Source organism: Netta rufina, assembly GCF_964035555.1.
Source record: "Netta rufina genome assembly, chromosome: 7".
NCBI lineage: Eukaryota > Metazoa > Chordata > Aves > Anseriformes > Anatidae > Netta > Netta rufina.
The window spans coordinates 19,166,592-19,185,759 of NC_140130.1; the positions used below are offsets into that span (position 1 = coordinate 19,166,592).

Here is a 19,168-nt window from a genome sequence, read left to right on the forward strand (position 1 = left end):
TTCCTCAATGCTAATCATTTTCACTTTTATTTGCATGAGGTCTCCATGCAGCAAGAGGAAAAATGGATTTGGATTCTGTGTGTTGCACCCCCTTCTCCCCTGCCATCCCCCCGCTCCCAGTAGAGAAATAGCTTGTAAATTCCATCACCTTTTGAAGCTCTACATATTGTCTGGGGAATGTGGGCTAGCAAAATGACCCGAGTCTACTTCCAATGCAAGTGCCTAAGGCTGCAAGGTAGAGAAGTCTGTATAAGGAAGACTTAAAGTATGTTACTGTGCTCCGTTTTAGGCCAGGATGGATTAATATGGCCTTTTAGTCTGATCTTCCTTAGAATACACATTACACTTTCTGCATTCAGAGTTGCTTTTCTGTATATTGAAACAAAACCCATACATAATGTCACACAATTCTAATAATTATCAAAGCCGATATATCCTTTTTGTTCAAGATAAATATTTAACCCTAACACTGTTGTGTTCAACCTACAGCATGGAGTTGCCATTTTAAAGGATAACCCCCTACAATATATGATTTCAGGATGTGTCTTTCTAATGGAATCTGCTTATTTATTAGCAGGTCACAGCAAATGTCACACTAGTTGTTCATTAAGCTTTACTGTATGGTCTTAATTGTTCAGACCAAACAATGGATAGATGATAGCCTGGTCTATACTCTTTTCAGTGTGTTTGTGTGCGTGTGTATATATGTATATATTTGCAGTCACAGCGATCTCCAGTTTTGTTAACTGTTCATTTTATTTTTACAGCCAGATGGATTTCTTGTGGGGGTGGTCACTGGGGACATGCTCATCTGGTTAAAGCTGACTAGCTAGAGCTCATTTGGAAGCCAAAGTGGTTAGTCTTCATTCCACCAGATGTGGCTAGCAGAATTTTTCCTTCAGAGAACCCTCCGTGTGTTTGGAAGGCTCGGAGCTGTGTCAGGAAATGCAGTGAGAACCTTTTCAACATGGGCTTTGAGCTCAGGGATCTGATCAGTGACCATGTCTGAAACACAGAGTGCGCGGAACTGAAACAGCTGCCAGCAGGGCACTGGCTCTGCTTGAACAGCCTGCGGGTATCTGAAATGGTTGCTAATACATGGAGGGATTGGTTGTCTACTCTGAATGGCCTTTACCCTATGTCTACGAAAAGCTGGGATCTCAGCTCTCCTCCTGTACTGAGCCTGGCTCAACAGCATGGAGATTCTGTTGCTTTCTAGGTCAGCCTTTATGGGAGTTTTGCATGAATTATAGAATACTTTTGTGAGGCTGCAACTGTGATTACAGGTTTAATGATGCTTTAAACAAACAAAAATGTAATGACTTTCATCAGTGTAAAACAGGAGCTTCCTGCAGGGAAACAACAATAAATGTGACTTCACGGCAGGGGTGCAGACCTGGCTGACAGCCAGCAGTAATCGGCACACCACATAGACCTTGTGTGTTAACTTAATTAGAGCACAGTGCAAGCAGCAGCTAGACAGTTTGCTGTGAGGAATCACTGTCAGCATGGCACAGAGTCCATGCATTTAAAAGTTACCCATCTGATCCATGGCTGTAGGTAGCGAGAGTCTGGGACTTTCACAGCCAGTTTAGACTTGGACTGTGACTCAGAGCAATCTGACTTTCTGATCATTGTTAGAAACCCTTCAGGGACACTGGTGGGCACAAGAGCTTTTGCGTGGCACTGAGGGCACTCTAAGCTGTCCTAAGTAATCTCTGAACAGCTTCTGCCTTCTCTGCCACTACTAATCCTCAGGACCTTATTAAAGGAACAGAAACTTCTGCTACTCTCTGTAATGCAGTTAATAAACAGCCACCCTGATTCATTTTCTCTTCATCTTATTGTTTTGGTGTACCTCTTACACATTTGGCTGGCGATTGGAGTAGATATTTATGGTTTAGATGGTATTGTGGCTTGTGTGTATCTGTGTAATTCAGCAGTGTTTAGGAACATCATCGTGAGTCCCATAGTGACCCATTTGCAAAGTGGGGAATGCAGTAAATAATCTCCTGACAGCAGTTTATCAGTCTCGTGCTTGCACAGACCCTTCCTTAGCTTAAGTTCATTCATATACAATAACAAATGCAGTGACTATTGATACAGGTTCACTGTTCTCTGAGTCTAGAACATCCTGGAAGGGAAGGTGCCCAGGAAGTTGTGTCAGACTGCTTTGGGGGACACATATTTCCAGAAGCACCTGAGTAATGCTGGGTTTAAGGCGTATCCATGCTGCATAGTGAAGCAGAGGCAGTTACTGTGGTTGTCATCTTGCACTAGCACAGCTCTACAATCTTCCAGTTCTAAAACTAGCTCAGAGATCTCTGCATCATATTCCCATTAAATAGCATATTTATACTGAAAGTCATTTGTTGCTGGTAGATCTAGGCTCCTAAATATCAAAAATATTTTTAGGAGCAGTTGTTTTCCTGTGTGCAGAATGGGGACATGGACCAGCCCTTTGTCTGTGCTTTCTGTTTATACAGCAAGGTGTATAGTTAGAAATCCCAGATCCTTACCTCAGTCGGAGTCTTGACAACAGCAAATTGTTTTTTGTTTGTTTGTTTGTTTTTGCTACTTGTAGTACTAAATATCTTAGGTCTGAAAGGAAAAGCCTTGCAGTTTTGTTTTCTTTCTCCTTCTTGAGTAATTCCACTAATGACCCTTGTTAAGATCATGGATATGTTCATCTCCCTTGTGTGAGTGTGCAGCTTGCTCTCAGATGATTGCCTCATCACTGTGCTGTCTGGAGAGCTGTCAAGCTCACAGACACAGGCTGTATTCCCTAATTATTTTTCAGAAGACAGAGAAACTAATGGCTGCTTTTGTCCTTTGGGGCTTACACTTGCAGCACCTTGTATGGGTGTAATGTGTTCTGATGTTTCTTCTAGGGATTTGTGTCATGTATGGAACAGTACCGAAGAACTGGACAGGAGCTGTATGCCTCTTTGTACAAGGATCATGTACAGGTAAAGAACAGGAATGTTGTGCGACACCTTTCTGATTTTGAAAGGTTGCTCTTGGACTACCTTGAGAATCAGGCATTTCAGAGGTGAGATAAGTAGTGTGCCTGTAACAGGCAGTGAGCTCCATTGCTGACCTCGTCACTAACACATGGTACAATATCCATCACTCACCAAATAGTTTGCAGATCCTCACTTTATCTTTAGGAGCCTTTTATTGTTGTTTGTTTAATTGAATTATTCCACTCATACGTTGGCAGAAATGAAAGTGAGGGCTTTGACCTTTTTTCTTGGCAGCCAGTAAAACTTTTCAAGAGAATTCACTCATAGTCAGTAAAATCTCACAGGTATGTTTCTTTTTCAGGATTGACCTTCAGGGACCAACAAGCTTTTAATTCTTTGAAATTTGAAATTCACCTCTCCTTTAGATTAATGTTTTAGTGTGTTCCTTCTCACCTCCTCCCCAAGTAGAAATATTTAAATTTATGCCATGTTTGGAGGGAGTATAATATTTTTCTGAAACTTTCAGACTCTGTTTTCATTGAGCATGGTTGTTGCCATTAAACATGAGTTTTGGCCAGAAAAATTGGAGTTGAATAAATCCTCTGTGAAGCTGCTCTCTTGGCTCACTGCTTTTGAGCTAAATATCTAAATGAAAGCAGCTGTTCTCAAGGAGGTTGAAGTGTGCTACATTCTTATGTTTGTTGCTTTTATCTGATTAGTAGCATCTCCCAGAGCACTCTTTTGGTAGTCAGTCAGACCTGTGCTGGGTCTGCAACACTTGCTCTGCTGTGGTCCCACATGGCAGATCCCTCTAAATCGCTGGGGTGGCAGGAGGGAAGTGTGGAGGAGTAACGAAGTGGTTCTGTCTCACAGATGCTGCAGTGTGGTTACAGCAAAGCAGCCAAGGACTGGATGGTACTTGAAGAGCAGCTTTTCTACAGGAGGGGCCCATGGGGAATTGCCTCACAGTCCTTAGAGCAGCGATGGATTCTTGACTGTTTTGAAGGGCCTTCACGTATGAGGAGGAGGATTCAACATGGGAACACCCGAGCAACAATGATACGAATGAAGAGTGAGGTAGAAAATATTTACAGGAGGTGCACAAATTCTGTTGCAGTTGCCGGTGTCTTTATAATCCTCTCTTTCTACCGCTTCTTCATCACCTGATTTACCCATATGCTCTGCCATGCGTATGGAATCCATTGAATCAGTCTTGGTTTGAGAGAGAGATTAACAGCAACTGCAATGAATTTGGCAGCCACGGAATGATTTTCCATCTCTTCTGATACAAAATCTAAAATAATTGAGAATATAACCCAGACATATTTTTCTGCTTGTAATATCTCATGGGTATAGTATTTTGCAGTGTATCCAGCAGAGTCTGGTTAGAAAGCTGCACCATCCTGTTAGCCTTACGTATTTTAGGGCTGCTAGAACTAGTGAATGATCAAGAAGGGGAATTAGAGTGGTTTGAACTAAGCATTGACCTGTGTATATGGGGAATTTAGTACTGTCTGTCTCCATAGATTCTAAGTGCCAAATCCTATCAGTCAGAAGCTGAAGCAATTAATATGTCAAGAGGTTTCCATCTTTAGGACATTTTCGGCTTTTATACGAAGTTTGAATTCTGACAATTTTCTGCAGTCTGGGTTATATGATTTTATCCTATAACAGGCCTCATAGAGGTTCATCTTTGAAAAGACAATAGACCTTTTGCTTAATTGTTGACACTTATTATTCTTACATCTAGTTCTTTTTTTGTGTCCTTTCAAATGCGTTTATTTGATTTTCCAAGGCACTTACCTGCAACATAGTTCCAAATCTGTGCTTTGCTCTGCAGCAGGGTTTTGTTTATGTTTACCTGACAGCATGTTCTTCTGTAGTCATACCTAGTCTCTTTTCAGGTTTTCCTACCAAACAGAAATGAAACAACCCCCACTGCTGAAGTGGATTCAGGTAATGGTTTAGGGCTAAATTACATTGTGGTAGTGGGTAAATACAAACAGCCAAAGAGAGCTGTGTACAAGGCTCCAGGTCAGAATTTGGTCTAGGTAAAATGCTTAGTGTCAGCATTCTGGGCTAAAAAATAAATAAAATAAATAAATTTGAACATCTATTAAAAGATTGGCACAGTTATTATAGGTGGTATAAATACCTGGTGATAAATGGCTCAGGGAAGTGATTATAGGAAATGTGAGTTTCCAAGAATGTGGACAGAATAATGGAGAATATGAGGAAATCTCCAAGAAAATTAACATGTCAGATTTGTTTTTCAGTGTTCAAAATGGGACCAGGTTTTTCAAATATGGTAATTGTCAACATTTTTCATTTCCCAAGGCCAGGATTTCTGTTACATGAGACATTAAAAGAATGAAAACAACAGACTAGTGAAATATGGTACAGAGGTTGATAGGTTTTCAGAGGGAGGAAAAAATTAAGAAGTTCGAGTTCAAAAATGTCAGCCAAGTCTAAGGCTGTGGATTTCAGCCATTTGTATGGCTGCTCCAAGTCCAGCTTTTAGTGTACATTGTTGGATATAGGCAGTATATTGTTGTATGCTTCTTCATGTGCTAGGGCCCGGGAATCGAGGGAGAATGGAGCCTATTGTTTAGGCTCAGAACAAGACTGAAGTACTATGTAGTTTCTATGTGGAAGTGATTGCAGTCTACTTCGGTAAGAAGGATTAAGAGAAGGCTGATCACTCCTTCCCTAACTGTATGTACAGTACAAATTCCCCAAACTTAGGGCAAGATAAGAGTTTGGGCAAGATACAGAGTGGGCTGTCTCTCCTTGTGTTCTTTTATGATCCTGCTCATTGCATGTTCGTGGGAGACTGCCATTTTCAGTTCTTCCTAATTTAATCTGAGTATGTAAACAGAGTCTTTTTAAAATTATTTGGTTATCATATGATCAGCCCAACACAGTGCAAAAATGTGAATAAATACGTTTATTCAGTATGTTTGAATCTTCAGTGATGATAGGGATTTGATTTGAATTATGACTGAATTGTGGGGACCTGGTTTTAGTTGAACTAAGCACCCTTCTTTAGCAGTCACAGATTTTACTTCTCATGCCTATTTTTTTTCCTGATCTGCAAAATCTGATAATGTTGTTTCCCAAAGTAGAACAGGTTGGGTGAAAATCTAAAGTGCAGATTATTTTGTTGTCATCTGGCTGCCACTAAAACTGCCATCTCTTTCATACTCATATAGGAGAGCTGACGTTAAGTGGAGCAGAGAGGGACATGGATGAGAAAGGATCTGACTGTAACCAGCTAACGTTCTTCCCTGCTCTACATGAAAGTTTCCATTCAGAAGACTTCTTGGAGCTATGTGTGGAGAGACAAATTATACTGCAGGAGTTTGCAGAGAGTGAAAAGGTAGCAAAGATGAACTAGAAAATTTTCTCAGGGGAAATGGCTTTTAGAGGGTGAACTGGATGTGGAGGCTTACCTGTTCCTCTCAGTTTTTGGTTCAGATGGATTCAGTCTACAGTAGATATCAATATCTGTTTCTTAAGAGCACTTGCAATTTTCCAGCCTCTGTACAAATGCCTATATAGGGTTACTTTTGAAGAGCATTTAACACTAACTCTCTGAAGTAACAGCAAAAATTTTGGGTATGTGACCAAGGTATTCTGGTACATGTGAGACAATATTGTCTCATTTTGCCTGAGACATGGCAAATTATACAGACCTGAAATTCCAACTTCCCTACCTTTATCCATGCCCAGAGCAGTGTCTTGATCCAACTTATTACCCATGGAAGGTTGTGCTAGATTTGTAAAAATGCTAGTTCAGTGATGTTCAAAATCTCTTCCTGATGAATACCAGTAAATATTTTTGTTGTCCCTTTGTGTGCCCTTTTTTTTTTTTCTCCACCTCTCCTTGAATGCTGGACAGATTCTTCCCCCTGAGGCCACAGAGACCTTCTCTGCTTCATATTTGTCTGATGCTTCTGTTGTCTGATCTATTCAAAACTGTGCTGTTGCTTCTTGGATGTTGTGCTGGACTGGTGACCCTTCTCTCTTATATCTTCACAGTGTCTTCTGTGTCTAAGAAAGAGGCAGTTTCAGGAATGCTGTGAGGACAGGAACTGGGGAGTAAATAAGAGTGACTCTGTCAGCAGGACAGTAACTTCACCGTGGTGTTCTCAGTTTAATCCCTTTGCTCAAAAGCTGGCAACCTGCCCTTCACTTTTGACATACTCCCTGCAATGGTGTCTTTGGGTCAAATCCTTCATGTTGGATATGCTCTGCACATAGCTATCTCTCCCAGGATTATGAGATTTTTGTCACAAAGAGTAGACCTAGCCTCATTCTGTGATCTTCTACGCTGTACATGTTATTTGAAGTGGCATTGTTCCCCCTGTTGGCCCAGGAGTTAGCATCCCATAGTGGAACCTAAGGGTTAGACTCAAGCATTTAGACTCTGCTGTTACAGTGCTGTGTGATGGTTGTACTTAGGTATAGAAATGCTTATTTTATTTTTGTCTCAGTATCTTAGCTGAATTTTCTTGGCATTTTGCCAGGAGTCACATTTGTGTTCTCCAACATGATGGCTTCCTTAAGCTATTAAAGCTGTTGGTACATTGTCTATACAACATACTTCATTCCCCTGCTTCTCCTCTTCCCTGCCCCCACATACCTCTCCACAGCAGAAGAGTCAAGCATGAATATGTGAGGCATGTTTTCTGTGTGCTGATCTCATTTTTAGCCTTTAGGCTGTCTGTCTCTTCTCCATGTAACTCCACAGGAAGCCGTCAGAAACGCCAGGCATGCTTTTTCCAGCAGCAGTCACTGTGCTGCCGAGCTGACAGAAGTATTAAAAAAAGCAGTAGGGGGTGACATTAGCTGTCCTGTGCTCACTTAGTGCGCTGCAGTCCTGCTTTGTAAATGGCTGCCTCATGAGCTGTTTGCACTTGAACCAGGCAACTGGAACCATCTTACCTACTGCACTGCACAGAGAAGTCATTGTGATGCCTTGGCAGCTACTAGATAGATTTCTGGAACACAGGGATAGCTCTATTCTGTAAAGTGGTCCTTGTTTCATATTGTCACCCTCTGCTATTTTTTTCTTGTATCACCATTAAACAAGCACCTTTGTACGTATTCAGATGTGCAACAGCTTTTTGCAGAAGTAGCAGATCAAATGCTGTTTGATCAAATGCTCAGTCTGTTTACAGCAAGTTAAATAAGGAAAATATTGGTGTGGGTGAGGTATTCTCCTGCTAATATAATCTAGTCTTTTGTTTTTTTCCTGCTTGTAAAATAAACTAAAACATTTCTAGGCATTCCTGTGAAATCATTTTAAGTATGCATTTTAAGTATGGTAGGCCAAGGAAGGAAGCTTCTGAGTATTGTGAAGGTTAGTCCCTGAGTGGAGACAAATCATAAGTGGGAGCAGTCATGCTCTGTTTGAACAGAACCCAAACCATGAAAAGTTCAGCCTTTAGACGTTCTTTTTGTTGCCTTTTTTTTATGCATTAAACTAACCATAGAGGAACATATTTCCCAGATTTCAAAGTCAAACCTTCTGGATTTAGGAACTTACAGAGATCAAGAAATTAATACCTGATTTGTGCAACTGTAGCCTTTAATGACATAATCATTTACTAGTTTGTTCCCTTCTGTGCTACCAGTGCATAGAATGGGTAGGTATGTGTGTATGTACAAATCCATACCTTCAAAGCACCATTTAGTTATACCGATCATGTTTTTTCTCCTCTAGCCATGGTCCTTGTAATACATACTGCTTACCTTCATCATTCTGCAGCTAGTAGGGATGCTATAGGCCCCAGTCATCTTCCTTACACAGTGGTAACCTATCAGTAGAATTGCCGGATGTATGAGGCTGGCTGTACATGTATTTATGTACTCTGCACCATTTTCCCCTAGACCCCACCAACTTTCAGTGATCTAGATCCAAAAGGCAAAAGCCTTATATGTGACACTGGTGAAAAGCAAGATGCAGAGGGTGTTGTGTTTGGCTCTGTGGTGGTACAAAAAGAAGGAAGTGGCTGTTAAAAGGAATTGTACGTGCCCACAGCTTGCCCCCTCGAAGAGAGGCTGGGCATAAGGAATGGAGGTTCAGGGCAGATTTTTGGCAGGCTCTAGGAGAATGGTGGGTGGGTAGCTGAGACATTTTGTTGCTTTGCCTCCTCCTTTTCATATAGCCCCAGCCTGGACCATTTGTGGAAGCTAGGTAAAAGGACTGCTCTTAGTGGGCTCAGGCGAACTGTAACAAAGCAGTGCGTATACAGCCTAAGACTGTATTTTTCATGGCCTCAGTATTCTGAGACCATGTATGCTGTAGGCATGGAAGGAGAGGTAATGTGCATTGTGGGTAATGTTATGCACAGTTCTGCAGCTGTGCATGCAAGAGAAAAACTGCAAAATTGCACAAGAGAAATGCGAATAGGAACCTGTTTGATCTAATCTATCAGCTTGCCTACCAAAAGCCAGGGCCAGCCCTTTAAATAACCCTGGTTTACCAGCAGATACAAGAAGATTGCATTTGTGTATCTGCAACCTGAGCCCCCAACTGTGAGATTGCCTCCCTGATCTTTACAAGCCTGAAGCAGTCCTGCCAGGTTGTTAACGTGCAGTTAACATGTAATAGATGAAGAAAGTGTAGAAGGCTTGGGAAATGATTTTCCCATAGAAACTCTGAATTTTGGAGAAAAATAAGGCTCTGTTTGCCAGCAAGTCATTTGAGACAGTAAGAAATCCAAGCAGCTGGGGTAATGAATCTGAAGTTAACAAGAGGGCATGGCCTAGCAGAAATCTGGGCACAATGCCTTTCCTTAAAGGAGGGGCTGGGAGAGAGCACAGGAGATGCCAAGGACAATAATAGAAGTGGCTAGCATAAAACATTTAAAGAGGGAGAGAGATCCACTGGCTGGGAGAAAGGAGCTGATTAAAGAATAAGTTCAGTTGAAGGAGGGAGCAGCTGTGAAGTTCAGCATCTGGGACAGGCAGAAGTGTGCAGCAGCTCTGCATGCACTTAGTGGAGCCAGTGGTTTTAGGGGCATTGCACAAGCTTCACAGCTATATAAGGCACCAAGACAGTTTGTTTTCATGGGAGCACTGTTACAGTTCATCCTAGTTCAAGGATGCAGAAAAGAACTTCACATGTGCTGATGTGCAGCACAAACAGGCACTAGCTGTTGGGATCGAAGCAGGAGAATGGGAAGCCAGGTCTTGGCACAAGTCATTTTCCCTTTCTATGCCTCAGTTTCTCCTCTTTCCTTCCTGCTGCATGAGTGGAGGCTGTAATGGCTGCCCCACTGCAGGAAGCAGTTCTGAGCATTAATAAAGGTTTTTGATGTGAAACTCTTCCTGTGTTCAGACAGGACTGCCTGAAGAAGGACAAGGCTTTACAGGTGATTACTCCTCCGTCTTGTCCTGTCTGGGTTTCTGCTGCAGTGAAGAGACAGCTGGGAGCCCCTTCCCAGCCCATGCTCGTGTCGTGGTTCCACTCAAGTGGGCAGCCGAGCTCCACCACAGCCGCTCTCTCACTCCCCCTCCTCAAAGAGGAATGGGGAGAAAATATGTGAAAAGGGCTCAAAGGTTGAGATAAGGATGAGAAAATCACGCAATAATTATTGTAACGGGCAAAACAGACTCAGCATAAGGAGATAGTAAGATTTATTGCTCATTACCAACTAGCTAGAGAAGTGAGAAACAAAGGAAAGAAACCAAAAGCACCCTCCCCCCCCATGCACCCTCTTCCACCTCCTCCCCCCAAGTGGCGCAGGGGAACGGGGGAATGGGGGTTATGGTCAGTCTACAGCACTTCTTCTCTGCCGCTCCTTCTCGGTCACTCTCGTCCCCTGTGCTGTGGGGTCCCACCCACGGGATACAGTCCTTGATGAACTGATCCGGCGTGGGCTTCCCACAGGCAGCAGCTCTTCCAGAACTGCTCCAGATACGGGTCCATACCACGGGGTCCATCCCTCAGGAGAAAACTGCTCCAACCTGGCTCCCCTACGGGCAGCAGCTCCTGCCAGGTCACCTGCTCCTGCGTGGGCTCCTCTCCACGGGCTACAGGTACAGCCTGGAATCTGCTCCGGCAGGGGTCTTCCACAGGTGGCAGCCTCCATTGGTGCAGGTCCACCTGCTCCACCGTGGTCTCCTCCATGGGCTGCAGCGTGAAACCCTGCTCCACTGTGGTACTCCATGGGCTGCAGGGGGACATCTGCTTCACCATGGGCCTCACCACAGGCCGCAGGGGACTTCTGCTCCGGCGCCTGGAGCACCTCTCCCCCTCCTTCTACACTGACCTTGGCACCTGCAAGGCTGTTTTTCTCACTCCCTTCACTCTCCCAGCTGCTGTGTGGCGCAGCGTTTTTTTCCCTTTCTTAAATATGCTCTCACAGAGGCGCAAAACAACATCGCTTATTGGCTCAGCTCTGGAAAACTATGGGGCCCTTACCAAACATGGGGCAGCTTCTAGATCCTTCTCACAGAAACCACCCCTATGGCCCCCTGCTACCAAAACCTTGCCACGTAAACCCACTACAGCTCGTGCATTCCCACCAGATCTCAGTCAACAACTGTGCTACTAGGTGTAAAGGGCAGGGTCCAACTCATGCTGTGTCACAAAAAAAACAGAGCATCTTCAGCCACATCTGTGCTTTTCTGGATGTGCACCTGCACCATGACATTTTGTACTCCTTGTACTTGTGTCCCTCTTCATATCTGCTTCTGTGTTTTTTTGGTTGTTTTGAAAAACGTCTTTCAGTTGTGAAGCTGTAGCTGCTCCCTGGATCTCTGCAGAGCTCCAGACAAACACCAGGGCCCTGACTGCCACCTCAGGTTAGCACAGCTGATGATGCCTTAACAGTTGCTTTCTGTAGTGTAGAGTGATGTAGCAGGGTGTGGTGTAGGCAAACTTTGCTGTGGTTACTCCCAAGAGTCATGGGGAAGGGCATGAACTTGAGTGAACTGACCGAAGGGAAAATTAAAGGGCTCATATTAGTTTTTGGCAGCATTTTCTGTTTGAGTGGAGCCTGGAGTGAGACAGAGATGTCTGAGTGTGCAAGAGGTATGAGCACAATCCTATTAGAGCTGGCTTCCAGATGCTATCATCAGCTAAGGGATGCCAGCCTCTCAGGCTGGCGATGGGCCGGGACAGATGGCAGCTTTCAGCACAGAAAGCAAGGACAAAGAGCAACCCCAGTGCCCACGACCATGTACAGACAGAAACCTTCTTCCACGCCTTTTCTCCTGAATACCTGATATTCTTTTCCTGCAGCATTTGGGAAGTTGATAAAACCTGATAAGTGCACACTGAAGGAAAGCCTCCTGTGCATAAGGTTTTTACTCCAGCAGATTATGGGAGAGAGAGAGAAAGGGTGGATAGAGGCTACCGGCAAAAAAGTGTGTGTGTTGTCGGTCTTCCAAAGCAAAATTGTCACCACAAGGTTTGTTGCTATCTTTCTGGCATTAGAATAGTTTCACTCAAACCCAAGCAGAAGGAATTTGAGCCAATGTTTTTAACAGTTCAGATGGGATCAAACTTGAGCCTGAAGTCCCTACCACGAAAGACTAGGCCAAGTGGATTTAGTTACCTTTGGTCATTTAGCAGCTGGGGAGAATGAAGCAACCTGTCACTTATTCTTAAGTTGTGATTAATGAGGTGCGTGTGTGACAGTTTCAAAGTAAGACGAGTCTTCAACAGCAAGCAAACTAACAAACATTGCAGGAAAGGTCTTGTGAGTGGCATTAAAAGATGGACCTATATGCCTGTCACCATGAAAGCATGCATCTGTTTTCCTAGCAAAAATTGTGAAAGCAACATGTTCTGTTTCATATATTTCTAGTCATTTTAAACTCTGTGGCACTGACCCTACTTTACTGACAGATCTGTTGTAGCTAATACATCCTGATACACAACAGAAAGGACAGAAATAGTATATAACCACAGGTTTCATCTCTGAGCAAATAATTAGAGATGGCTGTGAGTGTTTATAGGGGAATACAAGATGTGGCAGTAAAAAGGAAGGAGGGGCTTCAGAATGTCCCTAAGCCATTGGTTGTTTAGAAGATACATAAAGATCAAGAAAGATGCCATATCTAGCATGTTTCTTATACTCTTTCCTTAAGCTTCTGATACTAATAATCAGGATAGTTATTCAGACTGATCTACGGACTGACTCAAGAGTAGCCGTTCTTTCGTCCTCACGCCGTAAAACTGTTGCGCTCAGTAGGGTGTGTGACATGGGTAAGCATGTTCCATTGACATGTTTTTGTGACTTTAATTTCTTTGCGTTGTATTTTTCCCTGAAAGGGCAATACTAACACTGCCAGGGTCTCTGGGAATAGATCTAACCGCCTCTGGTGTTTTTGTAAACCCTGTAAAGACTGCTTGCGTCTTCAGGAATGTAATTCCTTTGGAAATCTGGCTCCTGAACTCCAGAGCAGGTGTGGTTTTATTGCTGTTTGCTTAAATGCAACTGTATGCCTTTACAAACAGCTCTTCTGAAAAACAAGAGAAAGGGAGAGAAGACACATGTGCACACACAAACTAAACACGCCTTTAGCTTTAATTCCTTTGTACATACAAATGAACAGAGCAATCAAGAGATGCAGAGCTTCAGGCAATACCTTAGAAGGTAATTATTCAATTATTTTATGTCACCTTTGCATCATTGATTAATGATTCTAGTAGCTGGTGAACTGGATTCTGTTCTGTTTTGACAGAAAATGAAAGTTTTTATTTAATCTGTGGTAATTTCAAGCTGCCTGGTATTTCAATGCAAGACTTTTAGGTACAAGACTGTCCTGGTGGGGGTTCTCTAGTACACCTCTGTCAGATCTTTATTACTCACCTGGAAGAAAAATGAACCCTGTTCTCCAAATGAGAAGAACTGACTCAGCCCAAGGGCTCTACTATTTCTAATAGTGCAAATATATTTAATTCTGTTGGGGGTGTTAACACGAAATGAAGAAATGGATTTGGCACCAGCGACTGTTAGTGGTTTGACAGTGCAGAAGGGCAGGAACGTACTTGGGCTTAGAGTTTAATAGGCCTTAAAGGAGAAGTATATGCTCTTTCCCTCTCAAGGCCTGCTAATGTGTCCCAATCCTGCCTTAGGTGGAGTACCATAGTGGTTATTTGTGCCAGACCATGTTAGTGATTGTGTGCGGGCCCCCTTCACAGTCCATGTGCCTCCCAAACACACACACATGATGTCTGTTATCTCTAGTTTGAATTTTTCACTCTGGCAATGTTTTCAGTACAGCTCTGAGACTGTGATTTTGTGGTGCTCCTGCTGTGCTGGAAACACTTTCTGAGGCTGACCTACAGACCTTCCTCTTGCACACTGTGCAGTCTTCATCAAGGATAAAGTTCCAGGAATTGTATGTAGAGTTTGATCACTGTCACCTGCTGCAACTTACCTAGGCTGTCAGCTGCAGACAACCTTTTCTAAGGTTTTCAACCTATCTCATGGCTCTGCCTAGGTCTTCCCTATGAACTGTTCTTGACTCGTCTCTGCTGTTTTCCAGCAGCAGCTTTGCCTCCTGCCCTGTGCTAGCCAGCATGTGGTTTTATGCCATGCATACAGCCAAAGGGCTCTCACTGGAGCGCTTTACCTGACTGCTCTATCTATGTGGCTAAGAGTCAACCTGCTATGCCTTGTGTCTTACACTGGTATTCAGATTAGTATAAACTGTAAACAGGAGAGCTGGATTGACATGAGTGCTTTTAGCTTTATTGGTATGTTAGTCCTACTCCAAACAGTACAGTTTTGGCACTTACCCAGCTGCTTCCTGAGCTTTACCCTACATGCTTTTCAGTTCCATATTTCTGGTTTGAATTGTCCCATATCCCTATTCCTGTAGGCTCTTTTCCCTATTAATATTCCACATCAAGACGGTTAAAGGCATAAGTCATACTTGCCTTTGTTTTTCTTTGCTGTTTTTCTTACTACTTATCTTTTCCTGCTCCCTTTTTGCTCTGCCTTTTTTTTCCCCTGCCCATTCCCCTTTACCCACGCTTACCTGCCTAGATCTACTTGAGAATCTCCTTTCTTATTACAATGCTTCCATCTGTCCCTGCTTTCTGCTGTCTGCTGGGAGTCCCATGATAGCCATATATGCAACCAAACCAAATAAATAAGATTTAAAAAGCTGCAGAGTTAGAGTGAAATTGGTCAAGTGGCTCTTTGATGTGGATCAGAGTGCTGGACTTGCTGAGGCAGATTTCTTAGAAGACTGGATTTCAACTTTGTGTCCATTTAGCTATTTTATGCAACTGCCTGATGTTTCATTATTCAGTTACCTTCCATTTGGGAAGAAGCAATCTTTCTGCTATTTAATTACTTCAGGAAGCCCTGTGGTTCACTAATGTGAGCAGAATTCCCCAGCACTCTCGGTGCAAGCATACATGCCTCTAACCACGTAATGGCCTGCACACACGTGGGTACTGCAGCTCAGAGAGCTCTGTGGTGGCATAACCCTGTGGAGACAGGCATTCCTGTGGGATCTGTGGGAGAGGTGACTGGAAATGCTAGATTCCTCTTAAAATTAATTTGGAGTGGGAAGAGGAAGAAAGTGAAGTGATTTTCATTAAAAATTGCCCACGGTAATCTTCCAATGTTGTTGTTTTTACTCCAGAATTTCACCAACCTTCTGTTCCCATCCAAGTGATTTTAAAATGACTCCATTTTGTTGGTGAAAAGAATTGCTTTTCAGTAAATAAAATAAAATGTCGAAGCAAGATTTTATTTGAATTATTAATGAATTTATTTATTATTTATGTCAATTTTAAATATTGATCAAAATAGTAATCACCCTTTTGAATTCTTGCATCTTTCTATTTCATACAGTTTTCATTCTGTACTGAATTTTAAAACAAAAAACTTCTAATAGTTTTACCAAGTTATGCTGGCATCTGAGACTGAAAGCTTATATAGCTGTGCAGGTCTGTTTCAGCTGACCTGAGTCAGCCCGTTCTGGGATGGAGGCAAGGAAGAGGGTAGGTTTGCTTCCAGCAATAGAGTACAATAGGAACAAAGGCAGAAAGCCAAGCTGAAATGTGCAGATTCTAGAGAAGCACACCTGCTCTATATATTTTTATTATAGTGATATTGAGATTTCATATGATTTTCTAGAACCAATGCTATTTCTGGGCCATTTCTGCATGTACAAAAATTAATACAGGACCTCAGTTCTAGTGAAGTTTGGTAGAGGTAAGATTATTGAGATTGTAAGAATAAACTGCTTTGTGCTACTTCCCATGCTTGTCAATCTGTTCTCACAAGAACATTGCAATAGATTTCGGAGCCAGCAAAATTGTTGTTATGTAAATACTTCTCAGATCTAATCCTTTTTTAGTATGTAAGGCAGTATTAGGATTTTAAAGTTCGGAGAATTTTACAGTTTTGTAGTATTATGAAGGGATTTTCAAGGGTGTTTCACCTGTGAGTAGGCTAATAGGATGGTGATTTGCTTCTGCATCCTTTCTTGGAAATGTAGAAAGTGCCAGCTCAAAGTTCTTGTGCAAACCAGGCATAGCAGTGAGTTGGCCTTAATCCTCCCAGTTAACTATGCTAGTCAGTAGACTGTTTGCTCTTCTTAAGCTGAGTATATGTAGAAGATTGACTTAACACACAAGAAAAACAAGGAGTGTCTTGCCTCTAAATGTTAGGAAAATTCCTTTCAATTAAGTACTGCTTGATTTAAAATCTGAACTTGTTCTTAAGTTTCTCACAACCCGCACAATTTTTAAATAATTAGGCTCTTCTAGTCTATCTGTTGGTCTGTTGTGTGTTTTTTTTTTTTTTTTTTTACTGCACCATCTCAGCCATAAAAGTTGTTCCAGATGAAAGTCTTTTTTTTCTCCATCAAAATTGGTCAAATCCCAAGAAAACTTTCTATGAGCTGGCGTATATACTGAAGAACTATTTTGTTGAAAAATTCCCAACACATCTGAACTGTGGGTTAGAAATTCCTCCATTTTAATGCCCAAGTTAGCTTGCTCAGGAGTAAGAAAAAGGAGGTGAATTTTAGGGATGCCAAGGAAGGTGTGTTTTTTGTTTGTTTGTTTTGTTCTTACTATTCCAGAATGTCTAACTAAATCTTTATTTTAAAGCAGCTAGAATCATAGACTCATATATTTTGACTGGTATCTTGTATAATATAGGAAGGAAAAATGCTGATGCAAGGAGTTTTGTTACTCAGATTTGGAGAGATAAATACCAAGAATATTAGATCCTTTCCTTGCTTATTGTTCCTTGGAATCAATTTGAAGGATTTTTGCAAGTGTAGATTTCATTTTTACAAATATTTGTCTTTTCTCTGTATTGTAAATGTACATATATTTGTTATATGACACTGTTCTTACGCATGGTGCTGTGTAAGTCACTCTTTCCCCAGTGCATCAACTCCCTGTCTTTGTAGAATCACTGCTGCTGACAAGGCTTTGCAGTGCTGACTTCTGCAACGTTTGTAAGGTCCTTGTGTTTTATAGTGATGTTGCTAAATACAGCCCCAGGTAGATGGGAAAGGGGCAGAGTTACATGGGAGGGGGTGGGGAAGGACATCAGACTTTCCCACTACTAGTGCAAGGGAGGCATGCACTGTCAATCACATGATGATTGTGTGGCTGCATCCCTATAGATTTGCCAATCAAGAGGCCAGGTGTTTTGGTACAAATACATATCCTTCTATATCATTGGGTTTTGCTCCCTGCTGTCCCTGTCTCTTGTGTTACCCACTCCTGGCTTTGTTATGCTTACTTCCATACTAGGTTACTTTCAAGTGCTCTGTGGCAGTTGTGCAGGGACATACAGCATTGGAAGGAGTGCTGCTCTTTGGAAAAGAGCACTTCTACATCTGTGAGTGCTTTGTATTATCCCCTCTAGAAGAGGTCTACTGTACACGACACTGCTTGTCCAGGTGAGTCATTCTTTCCTCTCAGAGATCTGCTTGGTTAACTACAGAATTGACACATGCAGCCCTAGATTTCTCATAGACTTTGGGGGATTCCAAAAACAATATTAGCACAGCAAGAAGTTTGCTATCGTTTCCATATTTGCGGAATTGTTTAACCTAATTTACTGTAGATGCTTGTCCATAGGCTTTGGAGGTGCATTAAGGACTCCCAACTCCAACAGGTGGAGATGGTGAGCAGTCTAACACGTTTCTTTTATTATTTTTTTTTAATTCTTTTAAAGTGTTGTTAATGTTCCTTTCTGGCTGCCTCCCATCTTTTATTCATATGGAATAGTCATTACAAGAGCCTTTCACTTCATTGTCTAATAAGTTTTTGTTTGTTTCTCCAAGACAGAATCATAATTAATATTTGGCACACTGCTATCATCTTTGACTCATGATTTATTGATACTGATCAATATTGAAAATGAGTCTGTTAGACTTATCTCTTTGCTCATACTGTGTGTTCATGTGCAAAGCCCAGTGGGACAGTGAGTAACTCAGTGCTTTTATTCCATGACTGTCTGTCTGCTCTGCATCCGATTCTTACTAAATCCAATACCAGTCAATCTGATCAGGTGACTTACATATTGATTGGACTGAATCTGACTTGGTTTGATTTTTTTACGGGACTTGCTGTGGGATAGATTGTAGATATCAGCTGCAGTACATGTACATACCTAAAGTAATAATGAATTCAATGCTTAATTATTAGTTCCAATTAATAGCTGTTTAATAGCAGCAGCATGTCCACATGATGCTTGCCTTTGACCCACCCAACTCCTTCCATTGCTACTTCTTAGACTTCAGTGTATGTAAAACATTGCTGTCTGCCTATTTGCATACATTAAAATAATTCCAAATCTACCCTCAGCCTCCACAAGTTGTTTTTTATTAAGTACTAGCACAGAATCTGCTTTCAGTATTTGCCTTTATCTTCATCTATACCCCAACTGATCATGCTATCTCTTAGTATTTTTATTCTTCCTAGAAAGAGGACTTGCCATGTTCACAAAGTTTTTCTGATCTTTTCTCTGTTTGAAATTCGTTTTTCTTATTTTTCCTTTTTTTTTTTTTTTTTTTCACAGCATCAGTGATCCATTCATTTTCAACTTATGTCATAAAGATCATGCTGTGGGAGACCAGGTGTGTTCCCGTTACTTGTATCACGATATAAAAGAGATTCGTCTGATGCGCTTCCTTCTGCAGGTAGGAACTAACATGCATGGTCAATTGAATGAAAGCTGCAGCAGCAGTAATGG

At 42.0% G+C, this 19,168-nt stretch overlaps 1 protein-coding gene across 1 annotated transcript in view; it reads left to right on the forward strand.

The window, feature by feature from the left end:
- Positions 1-19,168, forward strand: part of WDFY4 (WDFY family member 4) — a 133,874-nt gene that overhangs the window by 72,364 nt on the left and 42,342 nt on the right. The window contains exons 40-45 of the mRNA XM_084290014.1: positions 2,892-2,969; positions 3,840-4,043; positions 4,871-4,922; positions 6,179-6,345; positions 17,722-17,870; positions 18,995-19,115. Of these exons, the coding sequence (XP_084146140.1) occupies positions 2,892-2,969; positions 3,840-4,043; positions 4,871-4,922; positions 6,179-6,345; positions 17,722-17,870; positions 18,995-19,115 (771 nt within the window). The remainder of the gene's footprint in view (positions 1-2,891; positions 2,970-3,839; positions 4,044-4,870; positions 4,923-6,178; positions 6,346-17,721; positions 17,871-18,994; positions 19,116-19,168) is intronic.